Source organism: Natator depressus, chromosome 28, assembly GCF_965152275.1.
Source record: "Natator depressus isolate rNatDep1 chromosome 28, rNatDep2.hap1, whole genome shotgun sequence".
Lineage (NCBI taxonomy): Eukaryota > Metazoa > Chordata > Testudines > Cheloniidae > Natator > Natator depressus.
In genome coordinates, this window is record NC_134261.1 from 12,359,686 (window position 1) to 12,376,763 (window position 17,078).

Below are 17,078 nucleotides of genomic sequence, written 5' to 3' on the forward strand. Positions count from 1 at the left end.
AGCATCCCGTTCCCATGGCAACACTGCCCCCCCCTTTGGGGGTGTACCCAGCATCCTGTTCCCATGGCAACACAGGGCCCCCCCTTGGGGGGCGCGCCCAGCATCCCGTTCCCATGGCAACACTGCCCCCCCCTTTGGGGGTGTACCCAGCATCCTGTTCCCATGGCAACACAGGGCCCCCCCTTGGGGGGCGCGCCCAGCATCCCGTTCCCATGGCAACACAGGGCTCCTGCATTTCGGGGTCTCTGCCAGCTGTGGGTCTGGCTGTGGGGCGCAGGCTGTGCACACTCCGGCTTGGCAGGCCATGGGGGGCAGCCCTCGCCCCACGCGGCCCCCGGCAGGGGAGGAGGGCAGGGGCAGCTCTCCTGGGGGCACGTCCCAGCACATCAGAGGCCCGGCGGGGCCCCGTGTGTGCCAGGCGCTGCGTCTCCTCCCCATTGTCCGGGGCACGAGCCAGGGCAAACACAGCTGCTCCAGCTGGGGCAGTCGGACAAAAGGGGGCAGCTCTGGGCAGCGCCCTGACCCACGGAGCGCCCACGCGGGGCAACGCTGCCCCATCGCATCGGCGGAGACGCCTGGCTGAGCAAGGGACAGCCCGGCCAGGACGCCTGGGTTCTCTCCCCAGCTCTGGGAGGGGAGTGGGGGCTGGTGGTTAGAGCAGGGGGGCTGGTAGCCAGGACTCCTGGGTTCTCTCCCCTGGGCTCTCTCCTGGGTTCTCTCTCTGGGAGGGCAGTGGGGTCCAGTGGTTAGAGCAGGGCAGGATGGGAGCCAGGACTCCTGGGTTCTCTCCCTGGCACTCTTAGGGCAGTGCAATCTAATGCTGGCCCCAACAACTTGCCTTCCGTGATGGCAGGTGAGACTGTTAGACCCTCATCCTCAAGCGTCTTTCCTCCAGCGTGCGAGTAAGTGCTGCGCGTCAGGGAGACATTCTGCATCCCTGTTGGTCCAGGGCTGTGTGAGGCTCTGGGAGGGCTAGCGGGGGTCGGGCTAGGAGCGGGGCCAGGTCTGTTCTCTGGCAGCCGGGCACTGGTGCAGTGGGCGATTGCTCAGCCAGCCAGCAAGGCCCCGTGGGACAAATGGGGAATTTTCTCTTATGAAGCCGAGGCGTGCCTCAGTTTCCCTCTGTCCTTTGCCTAGTTCAGTCTGCTGAATGGCCACAGTGACCGGGCCATTAAGGAGCGGGTTGAAACCAACCGAGATCCACCGAGGGGTCCAGAGAGAGAACGGACACTCCAGGGCCTGAACGCGGCGGGCTCTCTGGCCGGTGGGGCGGTGGACTCAGCGCGGCCCCGCCTGGAGGCGAAGGGCAGGACGGGGCCAAGGGCCGGATCTGGGGCAGCCCGCACTTCTGCTCCCACCGGGTTGGGGTGTGGGGGGCTCAGGGCTCTGGCTGGGGGCGCAGGCTCTCGGGTGGGGCTGGGGATGAAGGGTTCGGGGTGCGGGAGGGGCTCAGGGCTGGGGCAGCGGGTTGGGGGGCGGAGGGCCCCGGCTGGGGGCGCAGGCTCTCGGTGTTGTGTTTCTTGTCGGTGTCGTGTGTTGTGTGTGTGTGTGAGACGTGTTGTGGGTCGTATCGGGTGTGTGTTGTCTTGAGCGCTGTGTTGAGTGTGTGTGTCGGTGTCGTGTGGGAGGAGAGTGAGGTCTAGTGATTAAAGCCGGCAGCAGCTTACGAGCTGCCCGCAGTCGGAGGGCGAAAGACGCTCGGCTCGGAGTCACCCCGGCTCTGAGCCAACCCCACACGCAGGGCGCCGGGGCTGGCCTCCAGCTCCAAGTTTGTCAGGTCTTAGCGACCGCCGGCAGCTGGGGTCCCCCGCAAGCTCCGGCCTGGCAGCGTCTGGCGGGGTCCGCTAGGAGGGCGGAGGCCAGCTGGGGCAGGCCTAGCTTACAGCCGCAGGCGATCTTGCCCCTGGTGAGGCCAGGCGGTAACCGGGGGGGGGGGTCGCAGGTCTGGGGGCGCAGGTCCAGGGCCTCGGGCACGGGGCGGAGAGCTTGGAAAGCCGCCTTCCTCGCTTGTGTAGGAGTGGCACTGCATTGTGGAGGGAACTAGGCTCGAGCTCGTCCTGAGTGGAGCGCAGGGCCTGGTCCAAGAGGGAACTATAACAGGACCGCTTGGAAATAGTGACCGTAATATAACAGCATTTAACATGCCTCTGGTGGGCAGAAGATCCCAACAGCCCGACCCGGTGGCAGGTCGTTTCAGAAAGGGGAACTACGCAAACACGAGGAGGTTAGTTAAAGCGAAATTGAAAGGTACAGGGACTCGAGTGAAATCCCTGCACGCTGCATGGACGCTTTTCAAAGACACCCCGATAGAGGCTCAACTTAACTGCGTACCCCAAATTAAAGGACACCGTAAACGAACTGAAAAAGAGCCACCGCGGCTTAACAGCCATGTCAAAGAAGCAGTGAGAGATAAAAAGGCATCTTTTAAGATGTGGAAGTCAGATCCTAGGGAGGTAACTGGAAGGGAGCAGAAACACTGCCAAATTAAGTGTAAAAATGTAGTAAGAAAAGCCAAAAAGGAGTTGGAAGAACAGCTAGCCGAAAACTCAAAAGGTAATAACAAAATGTTTTTGAAGTACATCAGAAGCAGGAAGCCAGTGCGAGCCCCTGGGCGATCGAGATACAGAAGGAGCCCGTAAAGACGATAAAGTCATCGTGGAGAAACTAAATGAATTCTTTGCTTCAGTCTTCACGGCTGAGGATGTCAGGGAGATTCCCAAACCTGAGCCGGCTTTTCTAGGTGACAGATCTGAGGAATTGTCACAGATCGAAGTGTCACTAGAGGAAGTTTTGGAATTAATTGAGAAACTGAACAGGAACGAGTCCCCGGGACCAGATGGCATCACCCAAGAGTTCTGAAAGAACTCAAATGTGAAATTGCAGAACTGTTAACTATATTGTTTGTAACCTGTCCTTTAAATCAGCTTCTGCACCCAGTGACTGGAAGACAGCTAATGTCACGTCAATATTTAAGAAGGGCTCTAGAGGTGATCCCGGCAATTACAGACCGGTAAGTCTAACGTCGGTACCGGGCAAATTAGTTGAAAATAGCAAAGAATAAAATGGTCAGAGACATAGAAGAACATAAATGGTTGGGCAAAAGTCAGCATGGTTTCTGTAAAGGGAGATCGTGTCTTACTAATCTATTAGTGTTCTTTGAGGGGGTCAACAAACATGTGGACAAGGGGGATCCAGTGGACATAGTGTACTTAGATTTCCAGAAAGCCTTTGACAAGGTCCCTCACCAAAGGCTCTTACGTAAATTAAGTTGTCATGGGATAAGAGGGAAGATCCTTTCATGGATTGAGAACTGGTTAAAAGACAGGGAACAAAGGGTAGGAATAAATGGTAAATTTTCAGAATGGAGAGGGGTAACTAGTGGTGGTCCCCAAGGGTCAGTCCTAGGACCAGTCCTATTCAACCTATTCATAAATGATCTGGAGAAAGGGGTAAACAGTGAGGTGGCCAAGTTTGCAGACGATAGTAAACTGCTCAGGATAGTTAAGAGCAAAGCAGACTGAGAAGAGCTTCAAAAAGATCTCACCAAACTAAGTGATGGGGCAACAAAATGGCAAATGAAACGTAATGTGGATAAATGTATGTAAGCAGTGTCAGGATGAGCTCCACCCTGACATCTGGTGGTGAGGTGTGGCAAGTTGTGGAAAAAAAAAAACTTCAGGGGCTGATCTCATTTGCATAGGCACACCCACGCCGCCTAGACTGAGGCCATAGCTGCCCAAATGGTCACTTCGGCTGCTGTGGGATCCCCAGTGTCTCTGTTATTGGGGCAGGAAGAATAAATTGTTATTACCCTGATTATGGGAACTGTGCTTGGAACTGTACTTGGCCTTTTGCTATGATGGAGGGACTCACCATCAACTAAGTAGCACTCGCTAGGCAAGGGTCATGGGTTCCAAAACTGTGTGAATTGAGAGAGACTTGAGACAGGTATTAGTACTTGGTGGTGTAGGCCCCTTTGTGAGGGCCTGAAGCACCAATTGCACCTCTGTCTCTCTCCACTGTGGAATGTCAGAGCTAATTTTGGGTCTATTAAGAGTCTTGCTACAGGTACTGTGCTGCATTCACTTTGGCCTTATGGTGCACCAGCACTAAGGCCCCCACTACTATGAGCTGAAATCACTGAGAGCTGAAATCACTAAGAGCTGAAATCACTGAGCACTGTGTCAAGTAGTGGGGAGCCGGAAGATCTAGAGTGCAGCGGTGTGTTTGTGAGACGGCGAGCTGAGCAGAACTGTTTGTGAGACGGCGAGCTGTGCGGAGTGGAGCCGTCTGTGAGACAGCGGTGTGTTCGTGAGATGGCGAGCTGTGCAGAGCGGAGCCATTCATGAGACAGCCAGCTGAGCAGAGCTGTTCTTGAGACAGCGAGCGGTGCAGAGCAGAGCCGGTCGTGGTGGAGTGGAGCCGTTCGTGAGACAGTGGTGTGTTCGTGAGACGGCGAGCTGAGCAGAGCTGTTTGTGAGACGGCGAGCGGTGCAGAGCGGAGCCGGTCGTGGTGGAGCAGAGCCGTTCGTGAGACAGCGTAGCAGAGCAGAGCCCTGTGGGGCAGTCAGCTTCAGGACACATAAGGTGCCCCTTGCCCCTTTTCCCCACACACAGGCACATTTTAGCCAGACTGGGGAGTAACACTATGCAGATGAACTTTTGAACTCTGGGGCTGGACTTTTTGGACTTTGGGTGATTTGTGGATTGCTGGACTCAAGAGACGTTTGGGTGCTGGGACTCAAGAACCCGAGGGAAAGGGGCATGCCCCAATTTGCTTGGGGTGGTTTTTTTGCTCATGGGTTGTGTTATGAATCCTGTTGGTGGTGTTTCCCCAACATAATGCCACATTGTTTCTCTCTGTTATTAAAAGGCTGTTTGCTACACTCAGACTATGTGCTTGCGAGAGGGGAAGTATTGCCTCTTGGAGGTGCCCAGCGGGGGTGGTATATATTTGTCCCAGGTCACTGGGTGGGGGCTCGAGCCGGTTTGCATTGTGTTATTGGAATGGATCCCCTAGATATTGAACCCGGCCCTTGTTGCTGCCAACTCTGATGGGCAGAAGGGTTACATGTAAAGTAATGCACATTGGAAAAAATAACCCCAATTTATACATACAGTATGTTGGGGGCTAATTTAGCTACAACTAATCAGGAGAAAGATCTTGGCGTCATCGTGGATAGTTCTCTGAAGACATCCAGGCAGTGCGCAGCAGCAGTCAAAAAAGCAAACGGGATGTTAGGAATCATTAAAAAAGGGATAGAGAATAAGACGGAGACTATCTTATTGCCCTTCTATAAATCCATGGTACGCCCCCATCTTGAATACTGCGTACAGATGTGGTCCCTCATCTCAAAAAAGATAGACTGGCATTAGAAAAGGTTCAGAGAAGGGCAACTACAATGATTCGGGGTTTGGAACGGGTCCCATATAAGGGGAGATTAAAGAGGCCAGGACTTTTCGGCTTGGAAAAGAGGAAACTAAGGGGGATGTGATAGAGGTCTATAAAGTCATGAGTGGTGTGGAGAAAGTGAATAAGGGAAAGTGATTTACTTGTTCCCATAATATAAGAACTAGAGGCCACCAAATGAAATTAATGGGCAGCAGGTTTAAAACAAATAAAAGGAAGTTCTTCACTTAGCACTCAGTCAACCTGTGGAACTCCTTGCCAGAGGAGGTTGTGAAGGCCAAGACCATAACAGGGTTTAAAAGAGAACTGGGTAAATTCATGGCGGTTAAGCCCATGAATGGCTATTAGCCAGGATGGGGAAGGAATCGTGTCCCTGGCCTCTGACTTTCAGAGGGTGGAGATGGATGGCAGGAGAGAGATCACTAGATTATTACCTGTTAGGGTCATTCCCTCTGGGGCGCCTGGCATTGGCGGACCAAGCAGGATCTGAGCAAACGTTTGCGGATTCGGCAAAAGAGAGTTCCAAATTGAAACCCCTCTGGAGAAACCCACGGCCTTTCGCTGCCTTTTTTTGGAATGGATGCTTGTGTCCCGTGGCCATCAAGGAGAAAAGGATACAACGCGCCATCTGGAGAGTAGGGTGACCGGATGTCCCGATTTTATGGGGACGGTCCCGATTTTGGGGTCTTTTTCTTATATCGGCTCCTATTACCCCCCACCCCCGTCCCGATTTTTAACATCTGCTGTCTGGTCACCCTACTGGAGAGGGGAATACACCCCACAACTACAGAGCAGTGTCTTCCCAGCCACGGATTCCTTCGGTACCTGTGGCAAATCCCCTCCATGCTAAAGTACGTTCAATATATTTCATAATTGCGATTACCGTTGTTATTAATTTATTATTGTCATTCGCCCTCTTCGGAGCACTTCCCCGGCGGGAATTGGCGGGCTGAATTTTGGGGGTTTGGTAGCACAGTAATGTATTCCTCGTACTTCGGCAGAAGCGCTGTTTGTAATGTTTCAGAGTAGCCGCCGTGTTAGTCTGTATCCGCAAAAAGAACAGGAGGACTTGTGGCACCTTAGAGACTAACCAATTTATTTGAGCATAAGCTTTCGTGAGCTACAGCTCACTTCATCGGATGCATTGTAATGTTCTTTCCGAAAGTTTTGATTGCTTTTCTGAATCCATTTTTTTATCGGGGCCAAGATTTTCCGTGCTCTGTAGTTTTCAGTGTGTCCTGATGTGGGTTTACGTATTAATTAATTAATTTAGCTGGGGCCTTTGTCCGAGGCAACGGGATTATTAAAACACAGTGTGTGCCATATACGAAGTGAGTCAGACACAAACTTGCAATCCTTATATCATATAAAAAAAAATACTCTCACTCTTTGTATCATGCACGCTTGTGAAAACCTGGTGACACTGTTTGAATGTCTTTTAATTGTCTCTTAATTTCTAAATTAGCTGTTACCACTCGAGAGAGAGATCGTGGAGCCATTGTGGAGAGTTCTCTGAAAACATCCACTCGAGGTGCAGCGGCCATCAAAAAGCGAACAGAACATTGGGAATCATTAAGAAAGGGATCGATAATAAGACAGAAAATATCCGATTGCCTCTCTATAAACCCAGGGTACGCCCACATCTTGAATACTGCATGCCGATCTGGTCGCCCCACCTCAAAAAAGATACATTGGAATTGGAAAAGGTTCATAAAAGGGCAACAAAAATGATGAGGGGTCTGGAACGGCTGCCGTATGAGGAGAGATTAATCAGGCTGGGACTTTTCAGCTTGGAAAAGAGACGAGAAAGGGGGGAGATGAGAGAGGTCTATAAAATCATGACTGGTGTGGAGAAAGTAAAGAAGGACGTGTTATTTACTCCTTCTCATAACACAAGAACGAGGGGTCACCCAATGAAATGAATTGGGTGGTTTAAAACAAACAAAAGGAAGTTCATTAACCCTATTAATTAATTTTTAATTATTCTAACATTCATTTTATTTTTAAGTATTTCTTCACACAACGCACAGTCAACCTGGGGAACTCCTTGCCAGAGGATGTTGTGAAGGCCAAGACCATAACAGGGTTCAAAAATGAACTAGATAAGTTCATGGAGGTCAGGTCCATCAGTGGCTATTAGCCAGGATGGGCAAGGATGGTGTCTCTAGCCTCTGTTTGCCAGAAGCTGGAAATGGGCGACAGGGGATCACTGGGCGATTCCCTGTTCTGTTCATTCCCTCTGGGGCACCTGGCCCTGGCCACTGTCGGCAGACAGGACACTGGGCTCGCTGGACCTTTGGCCTGACCCAGTGTGGCCGCTCTGATGTTATGTTCCTTTTGATATTTACCTTTGCAAAAATATTCCGGTTTTGTGTTGCTATTTTACGCCTTGTTTATGTACAAAATGGGGGTTTTGCCCCCACCCCGGCGATGCGAAAGCTACAACTCTGTTTGCAACAGCACCCTCCTGCAGACCGCCCGAGGCCCCCGTTTAAAGATACCTTCCCCGACAGCCAGATGGCCCGGCATTGTCCCCTCTGCAAGAACCAAGTCAGCCTGTCTGCTCCTTCTTTCCACGCGCGGCTTTCTCTTCCTGTTGGCGGCTCTGGTGAGGTCGGGTTAGGAAAAAAAAAAACCCAAATCCACTGATTGTTGCCGCCCAGAAAGATCTTGTGGCCACGCTGGGTACTCGCCTCACGCCTCGCTCGGCCCCGGCGGGACAAATCTTTTCCCAAGGTGACGAGAGGAGAAGGCCAGGCGAGAGGCCGGGGGCGGGTTTTCCGTAGACGATGCCGGTGGAAAGCCGGGGAAGGATCAGTCGATGCAGACGCCGGTTCAAAGGAAGAACGGGGGCGCGTGTGTGGCCGTGCCCCGGACGGGTTTTGCTGCGGCGGCCGGATTTGACGGCGAAGCTGCCCGGAGCAATTGCTCCCCCTGCTCTGAGCGAAGCATGCGACGGAAGTCGCTCTTGGAGGAGGCCCGTCGGTTCGGTGATGTCGAATGCAGACGGGGGGCAGAGAACGGGCGGGGCCACGGCAGCTGTCTGGGGAGGCCCGGCCTTCCCCATCCTAGGACGCAGGGGCAAGTGATCAAACAGCTTTGACAGTGCCGCCCGCTCAGCAGAAGGATTGTTCTTCCGTCAAGCCCCAGCTCCTGGAGTCAGGTGGAGACGTGATGATTGCAGCCTTCGCTCTCAAAGGCATTGGACATTTCTAGCCCTCGCGGCTGTGGAGAAAGCTTCAAAACGGGACCCGCCGGGCGCCCTCGCGGCTCAACAAGCAGAAGGCAAATGAAAAGATCCCCCAAATCTCTTCCTTTTACAGGACTGCATGATTTTAAAGCCGAGCTCACGCTTTTCGGTGGGCCTGACTCGTTAGTTTTGAACATTTGGGGTTGGCCGTACTGCAATCAGAGGCGGATTAAGGTCTCCTGGGCTGGACCAAGTGGGGAGGCCCAGCACCGTGGCCTCACTTCCCCCCTTCCGCCTGTGGGTCCACACCCATTTCACCCCTGCCCTGCAGCCCCGCCTCCGTTCCACCCACGGCCCCGCCCCTTTCCCTGTGGCCCCGCCCCATTCTGCTCCTGCCCCTGTGGACCCGCCCCATTGCACCCCTTCCCCTGCGGCCTCGACCCTGCTTGCTCCTTTTCCGTGAGCCCCCAAATGGGCTGTGATCAGCTTCCAGAGCCACACGTGTTGGTAGGTGCGTTCGCACAAGTGATTGCCCGGAAGTTGGAAGAGCCAGGGTGGGCTGGGGTGGGTTTTAGTTCCCCCAGGTTTCCAAGCGGGGGCTCAAGCCGGTTCTGTAGCCCCTCGCGACTGAATCTCGTGCTTGGTGCCGCCTTGTGCCCCCTGGCAGAAAGGCTACGTCTGCAAAGCCGTCCACCGCACGCTGCCGAGTGAGACGATTAACAGCCCCGCGTGCAAGCACGGACCCCTGTCCCTGCCTGTCACACTCTGAGGGAAACTGAGGCACACACCAGGCATCAAAATTCCCACGTTCATCCTGCTCAGAATCTCACACCAACCCCACAGCGCAGTCCTGCGGAGACCAACCCCTCTGCCCTCCGCCCCATTCCTGAGCTTACACAGCCAAGCGTGGGCGAGGCAGGAAATGCCTCCACTCTGCCCCCTTGCGCCCGCCGTGAGGCTGGGGGGCTGTGGGAAATGGGCGATTAAAGATCGTGGCGTAACACGGGCGCACAAGGTGACCAGATTCAGGTCATGCCGGGGGGGGGCCGGACCCTTTCCACCCATAACGGAGTTTTTTGCAGGGCATTTCCCAGGGTTTTCTCCGAGTCACAGGGGCTGCGTTCGGGTCCCGTTCGGGGCTCTCCGGCGGGCCCTGCGTCCGTCTGCGGGCAGGTCACGCTGGTGGGTCCAGGCCAGTCAAAACGGCCCGTGGGGCTTCTGACACCCACCCTTCGCTGCCCCCTGTCCCGGAGGAGGAATTAACCCTTTCACGCCCCGTAGAAAGCCGAAACACACCCGTTGGGCACCCAAACGCTCAGTGGGAGTGCAACCCTGCCCCTTTCCAGTGCCGGCTGGTGCCGCTGCGGATACAGGACAATCCGCGCTCGCCAGCAGCGGTAGAAGGCTGGTATCATCGGGCCATAACGACCGGAAGGGACTGTCAGGGTCATTAAGTCCGGTCCCCAGCTGGCTTCATATGACCCTGGTCATGACACTTACCATCAGCCAAAGCCAAATGGAATTTCGCGGCCCAAAGAAAAGGCACCTCCGTGGGCCGAGGGCTGGTGTGGTGGCAACAGGGCACCGGGGATCAAACCTGCCCGCTGAGCGGCCACTACCAGAGCCCCCCGTAGCTGGTGCCGGCCCGGGATTAAATAAACAAGCCGTCAAGGCCGGGGGACGAATTAACGGGTCACCCCAGCACAGGGAGCAGCAAGGGACAAAGGGCGACTCGCCGTTAACGACTGAGCGGGGAAGGCGGTGTCACGGATGATGAGGAGCACTTAACGAGGTGCCCCTTGTCAGCATGAGCTCATTACGATGCACTTTGTACAGTGCATGGCATGTGAGGTGTCTATGGAAACGTTACGACGCGCTGAAGAAGATTATCCTGTTCGTGTGCCTGGATCATGTTTGTATCTGGAGTTATGAATATTCACGACCTGTCTGTATTTCGAATGTGGCTACACCTGGGTGACACCCGCTTGGCACGATGCTGCCAGTGTAGACAGCGGGTTGTGGTGGGCCCTTAGGGGAACAATAGGCCTTATCCCCCACTTGGTGAGCCTTCCTGGGAACCCTTCAGCCAGCCGATGGATAATGGCTGCTAAGACTCACAAGGGCATGTGACCAGATCACATGACACTGGACTCCATCTTGGTACCTGTATTTTTCCACCAACTGGGCTGGGAACTTAGAATCATAGAAACAATGAAGATCAGGGTGGGAAGGGACCTCAGGAGGTATCTAGTCCAACCCCCTGCTCAAAGCAGGACCAATCCCAACTAAATCATCCCAGCCAGGGCTTTGTCAAGCCTGACCTTGAAAACCTCAAAGGAAGGAGATTCAACTACCTCCCTAGGTAACGCATTCCAGTGTTTCACCACCCTCCTAGTGAAATAGTTTTTCCTAATATCCAACCTAAATCTCCTCCACTGCAACTGGAGACCATTACTCCTTGTCCTGTCCTCTTCTACCACTGAGAACAGTCTAGATCCATCCTCTCTGGAACCCCCTCTCAGGTAGTTGAAAGCAGCTATCAAATCCCCCCTCATTCTTCCCTTCTGCAGACTAAACAATCCCAGTTCCCTCAGCCTCTCCTCATAAGTCATGTGTTCCAGTCCCCTAATCATTTTTGTTGCCCTCCGCTGGACTCTCTCCAATTTTTCCACATCCTTCTTGTAGTGTGGGGCCCAAAACTGGACACAGTACTCCAGATGAGGTCTCACCAATGTCGAATAGAGGGGAACGATCACGTCCCTCGATCGGCTGGCAATGCCCCTACTTATACACCCCAAAATGCCATTGGCCTTCTTGGCAACAAGGGCATGCTGTTGACTCATATCCAGCTTCTCGTCCACTGTCACCCCTAGGTCCTTTTCTGCAGAACTGCTGCCCAGCCCCTTAGCCTAGAACAAAGGCGTTCCTGCCATAGGGAAAGGCTCTGAAAGATTGGGAGTGACGTCACCTGTGGGTGTCACTCCCCATACAAGAGAACACCTGGAAACACCTGAGGAACAAACACTGAACTGGGGGAAGTGCTGGTCCCAGGCTAAAGGGATTTCTAGCCTGTGTATAGAAACTTGGTGGACTGCTTGTATCGGGGTGAGATATCTCGGATTCAAATCCTATCTAGTACGTTAGGGTTTGTTTGCATGTTTTGTTTAATTTCCTAGGTGACCCGCTTTGATCTGTTTGCTATCATTTACACTCACTTCAAATCGCTCTCGCTGGAGTTTGATAAACTTGTTTTCTGTTTTATCCTGACCCGTGTGTTTTGGAGTGGGGAAATCCCAGCTCAGCTAACCAAGGCTGGCGCATACCTTCCCTGCATCGAGGGGGGGAGCGGATGAATTCATGAGCTTGCTGGGCAGTGCAAGATGGGAGAATTCAGGGTTTGTTCTCTAGTGGGAGAGCAAGGCTGAGGAGCTGGGAACTGGCTTGTGCTTATATAGTGGATCTACGAGTGGCTTAGGTAAAGCACTCAGGTAGCTGCTGTCGTGTGGGGGATAACAGGGCCCAGAGCGGCTGGCTGAGTTACCAGAAAAGCAGTGTGAGTGTTAGGGGGCACAGACTGCACCCCGGGGGTGACAACCCCTCACACCCCTAACAAAGAGCAATCACGAAAGAGCCTTTATTAGTGACAAACAGCTGGTGAATTACTAATTACAAGTAACCGTCCACCAGGATTCACCAGCCAGCAAGAGATATCAATCAATTAAGGATGGTTGAACTGCGATAATTAAATTGCAATTAAGAGGTGATGACTTATTAATTACAATGAACAAACTGCAATAATTAAAGAGCTATGAACAGGCCAGCCAACAACTCACAGCGAATGAACTGTGATAATTAATTAGTAATTAAAGGAGGCCAACGAACACCTTGCCATTAATGAACTTTGTTCATCAAACATCGCCGAAGAGAAACCAATTAACGAATGGCAATTAACGAATGCCTAATGAATTGGTGCCACTGGCTATTTTCCTCCTTTGGTAACTGGGGAGGGAGTAGGGTGGAATTGAGGGGCGGGGGGCTCATTTCAGACCCCTCCACCCAAGCCTCGTTGTGCGCGGCTGCCGGCCAGACTCCTCACCAGCAGCGCCCCAGATGCAGCCACAGCGCGCCCTGCAGGTGCAGGCCCAGGTAGCGGGTGAACTCTTCGGGCATGGCGTGAAAGCCCAGCTTGGGGGGCTGGTTGTTGCAGTAGTGATGGGGCAGGGGCCGCCCCTCGGGGTCGCTGGGGAAGGGCCAGAAGCCGTAGAGGGTGAGGTGCCGGCACATCTCCAGGGCGGCGTTCACCAGCATGAAGCCCGAAGAGAGGCGGTTGGCGCGCAGCCCACGGCGACACCAGTGCCCATCCAGCCGCGCCAGGTACTCGGGGTTCATGAAGAGGACCCGGGCCGGGGAGCTGAAGTCCTCCAGGGTGTAAAGGACCTGGAAGGAGACCGCGCTGATGCCGGCGAAGCTGAAGGCCGGGATGAGGAGCAGCGGGGCCCCGTAGGTGCCCACCGCCTCCGCAAAGGGACGTCGCCGCCAGCTCAGACCCCTGAACCTGCGGGCAGGGGAGACGCCCCCGTCAGCCGCTGTCCTGGCACGGCCCGTCCCCCGGCGCCAGACCCGTTCCCTCCCACGGCCGTCCCGTGGCTCAGTCTCCCTCTGCCCCGATCCCCTGGTGACCCCATGGCCGACAGGAGAGCTGGGGGGCTGGGTCTCCTCTGCCCCGATCCCCCGGTGACCCTATGGCCGACCGGAGAGCTGGGGGGCTGGGCCTCCTCTGCCCCGATCCCCCGGTGACCCTATGGCCGACCGGAGAGCTGGGGGGCTGGGCCTCCTCTGCCCCGATCCCCCGGTGACCCTATGGCCAACCGGAGAGCTGAGGGGCTGGGCATCCTCTGACCCCAATCCCCCGGTGACACTATGGCTGATCGGAGAGCTAGGGGGCTGGCATCCAATCCCATCCTCCCTCCCCCGTGGGTCTCAATCCACACTCCTCCCTTCCCCACCTCACAGGTCCCAATTCCGCCCCCCCCAATCAGGGTTCCCCTCCCGCACACCCGTACCGTAAATCCAGGATGCTGGGGTTCACGGTGATGACGCTCGATTTGGTGCCCACGTCCTTGGCAAAGTCCATGGGGGGCAGGTTGAACCTGAGGGGGTGTCAGCGTGAGCCTAGGGGCATCTGGGGGACCAGGGGTCTCCCTACTTCCTGGGGGTCCCCATGGCTCCACAGTTCCTTCCTAACCATGCGCGGCTCAGAGATACCCCCCTGCGCTCCCCGCAGCCCCTGATCTCTGCACCCCCCACCCTCTGATACCCCTCCCTCCGCACCCCCCACCCTGCAGAGCCCACTCCAGCCAGTATAACCGCTTCCCCTCCCCCACTCTGCCCCCCCGCCCCCCGCCCAGCCACCGTTACCTGATGACGAACTGGGCGCGGTCAATCTCGGGGCCACACCTGCTGTTACGAAGGATCCCCCCGCTCCCCACCACGGCGCAGCACTCGTAGGGGGCATCCTGAAACGGGGAGCCCTGCAGGGTAGGGGACCTGGGTCAGCACCCACCGGCCATGAGCAGGACCCCACACACACACACAGGGCCCCTCTTCCGGCGCTGAGATGCATCCAGCTCTGGGATGGGGCGTGGCAGCTGGTTACACAGGGATCCCTCACCCAGCACTGAGATGCAGCCACCTCTGGGGTGGGGCGTGGCAGCTGGTTACACAGGGACCCCTCACCCAGCACTGAGATGCAGCCACCTCTGGGGTGGGGCGTGGCAGCTGGTTACACAGGGATCCCTCACCCAGCACTGAGATGCAGCCACCTCTGGGGTGGGGCGTGGCAGCTGGTTACACAGGGATCCCTCACCCAGCACTGAGATGCAGCCACCTCTGGGGTGGGGCGTGGCAGCTGGTTACACAGGGATCCCTCACCCAGCACTGAGATGCAGCCACCTCTGGGGTGGGGTGTGGCAACTGGTTACACAGGGACCCCTCACTCAGCATTGAGATGCAGCCACCTCTGGTGTGAGGCGTGGGGGGGGCTGTTTATAAAGTACCCCTCGCCCGGGGCTGAGATGCAGCCACTTCTAGGGTGGAGCGCCCGGCGCTGAGGCCCCGCCACCCCTCCAGCCCAGAGCCCCCTACCTGCAGCAGCATCTCCAGCAGCTCCTCCTTCACCAGATACTTCTTGGCCCGCTGTCCGTCGTAGACGATCCGGGAGCCCAGCGGGGTGTTGTCCCGGGTTAGCACCAGCCTGGCCGTGGCATTACAGCGGCGCCCCAGCTGCTCCCTGCGAGGGGGAGAGGGGTGACATGGGGGGGCACGGTGGAATGGGGAAGGGGGGCAGGGTCATGGGAAGGGGGGGCGCGGGGGTGGGAATTGTCTACACTAGTTTGCACCCTCTCCGTAGGACTCTGCGCCTTGGCCTCACTACCCAGGGGGGTGCAGAAGAGACGGAGTCGGGGACGGGACGGTCGGGGTGGGGGGTACCTGTACTGGCCCAGGGCGCTGGCGTTATGTGCCCAGGGGCAGCTCTGCACCAGCATCAGCTGCCTCCAGATCCAGGCCTCGTCCAGCCTGGGGGGAGAGACAGAGAGTCACTGACCGGCCAGTAATGGTTTTAAGTCCCCCGTGGGTGCCTCAGTTTCCCCTGTGTTTCGCATGGCTGCCCAGTGGGGGCAGGCTTGGAGAGAGGGCTATGGACCCGGTCCAGCCCTTAACGAGGAAAGCCAGCCCCAGGATGTGGGCGCGCTCAGTGGGGCTATCCTGTGGGTCCCCTCCCCCAGCACCCTGCCCCAGAGACCGGCCTGCCCCCGGCCATACTCACCTCACGGGGAGGATCCCCTGGCTCAATTTCTGCCCCAGCTCCTGGCACTGCTCCGCGGCCATCTCCCTGGCCTCAGGGCTGGAAAGGAAGATGAGGGGTTAACTACGGAAAGGAGACAACCCTGGGGGTGCTTCCTCTTCTCCCCACCCCCCCAAGACCCCATCCTTTCCCCCCCCCACTGCCTCCCACCCATCCCCCCCCCCCCCAAGCCCGTGTCAGCATGTCTCCACTCCCGGCCCCTTTGAGTCCCCTGCCCCCTATGGCCCGCTCCCTCGCATGCCAGCACCCCCACCCCACCTTGCGCCCCCCCCCACCTGGGCTTCGTGGCACAGGCCGTGAGCCAGCCGATCCCTGGTTCGCAGGCTGATGCCATACCTGCAAAGGAGGCTTTTTCCGCCAGCGGGGGGGCACGGCTGGGGGGGCACAGAGAGATTAAAAGCAGCCGAGAGAGAGAACCCAGGAGTCCTGGCCTCCAGCCCACCCTGCTCTAACCCCGCAGACCCCACGCCACTCCCAGAATCGGGGAGAGAACCCAGGCGTCCGGGCTCCCAGCCCCTCCTCCTCTAACCCACCAGCCCCCACTCCCCTCCCAGAGCCGGGCAGAGAACCCAGGGGTCCTGGCTCCCAGCCCCCCCTGCTCTAACCACTAGCCCCCCTCCCCGAGCCGGGGAGAGAACCCCGGCGTCCTGGCTCCCAGCCCCCATCACTCACCTCTGAACCCTCCACAGCACGGAGAGGCTGAAGCTGAGGGTGGTGCCCACGGCCAGGACCAGGGCCCAGCTCCGCTTCCGCAGCATCCTCGGGGGGCCCATCCTGGCGCTCGCTGTGGGGAGAGCAGGGCCGGTGAGCCACGTTCCCACACGGGCATGGCCCCCTGGGGAGCCCCTCCTCTGCCCTGGCCTCCTGGAGGTCATCGCTGGGAGCCCGGACACCTGGGTTCCCTCCCTGGCTCTGGGAGGGGCCTAGTAGTTAGAGCCAGGGAGAGAACCCAGGCGTCCTGGCTCCCAGCCCCCCCTGCTCTGACCCACCAGCCCCCTCTCCCCTCCCAGAGCCGGGCAGAGAACCCAGGAGTCCTGGCTCCCAGCCCACCTGCTCTGACCTACCAGCCCCCACTCCCCTGCCAGAGCTGGGCAGAGAACCCAGGCGTCCTGGCTCCCAACCCCCCCTGCTCTAACCCACCAGCCCCCACTCCCCCCACAGAGCCGGGCAGAGAACCCAGGCGTCCTGGCTCCCAGCCCCCCCTGCTCTGACCCACCAGCCCCCACTCCCCTCCCAGAGCCGGGCAGAGAACCCAGGCGTCCTGACCCTCCCCCTGCAGCCGGCACATGGCCAGGGCGGCTCCTTCCTGTGGGGCCTCCCTCCGGCTCCCCCTGCAGGCGGGGTGGGAACCTCCCTGCAGCGTCTCCCGGGCTGGGTGGGGCTGGGCCGGGGCGTGACGAGCCCCCCCCCACCTCCCCCAGGGCTCCCGCCCGCTCCCCACATACTGGGGGCTAACGGGTCGTTTGTGTAATTAATTGTCCGTTGGCTCATGAAAGTCCTTGATCGAAAGTTGACAGACGCCAGTCACCTTCTTTCCCGGCCCCTCCATGCCCCCCACCCCGGTCTCACAGGGGGTGCTCGACCCCCGCTCTGCCCCCCCCGCCCCAGTCCAG

General features: G+C 57.2%; 1 protein-coding gene across 1 annotated transcript; it reads right to left on the minus strand.

Moving 5' to 3' along the window:
• Nucleotides 1-12,421: 12,421 nt before the first annotated feature.
• LOC141978922 (alpha-2,8-sialyltransferase 8E-like) lies at nucleotides 12,422-16,244 on the minus strand. Its single transcript, XM_074941313.1, has 8 exons — nucleotides 16,138-16,244; nucleotides 15,741-15,839; nucleotides 15,427-15,504; nucleotides 15,090-15,176; nucleotides 14,745-14,889; nucleotides 14,019-14,131; nucleotides 13,664-13,750; nucleotides 12,422-13,155 (listed from the first exon to the last, which is right to left on the minus strand). The coding sequence occupies exons 1-8, from the start codon at nucleotides 16,236-16,238 to the stop codon at nucleotides 12,693-12,695; spliced, it is 1,173 nt and encodes a 390-aa protein (XP_074797414.1). The 5' UTR covers nucleotides 16,239-16,244; the 3' UTR covers nucleotides 12,422-12,692.
• Between the last annotated feature and the right edge of the window lie 834 nt (nucleotides 16,245-17,078).

Bases quoted from the DNA above. Each gene is read 5' to 3' on its own strand.
- LOC141978922 (XM_074941313.1), bottom strand. From the start codon at position 16,238: ATGGGCCCCCCGAGGATGCTGCGGAAGCGGAGCTGGGCCCTGGTCCTG. The intron at 15,840-16,137 runs GTGAGTGATGGG...GTGCCCCCCCAG, and splicing joins GTGCTGTGGAGGGTTCAGAG to CCGTGCCCCCCCGCTGGCGG. The intron at 15,505-15,740 runs GTGGGGGGGGGC...CTTCCTTTCCAG, and splicing joins GCCTGTGCCACGAAGCCCAG to CCCTGAGGCCAGGGAGATGG.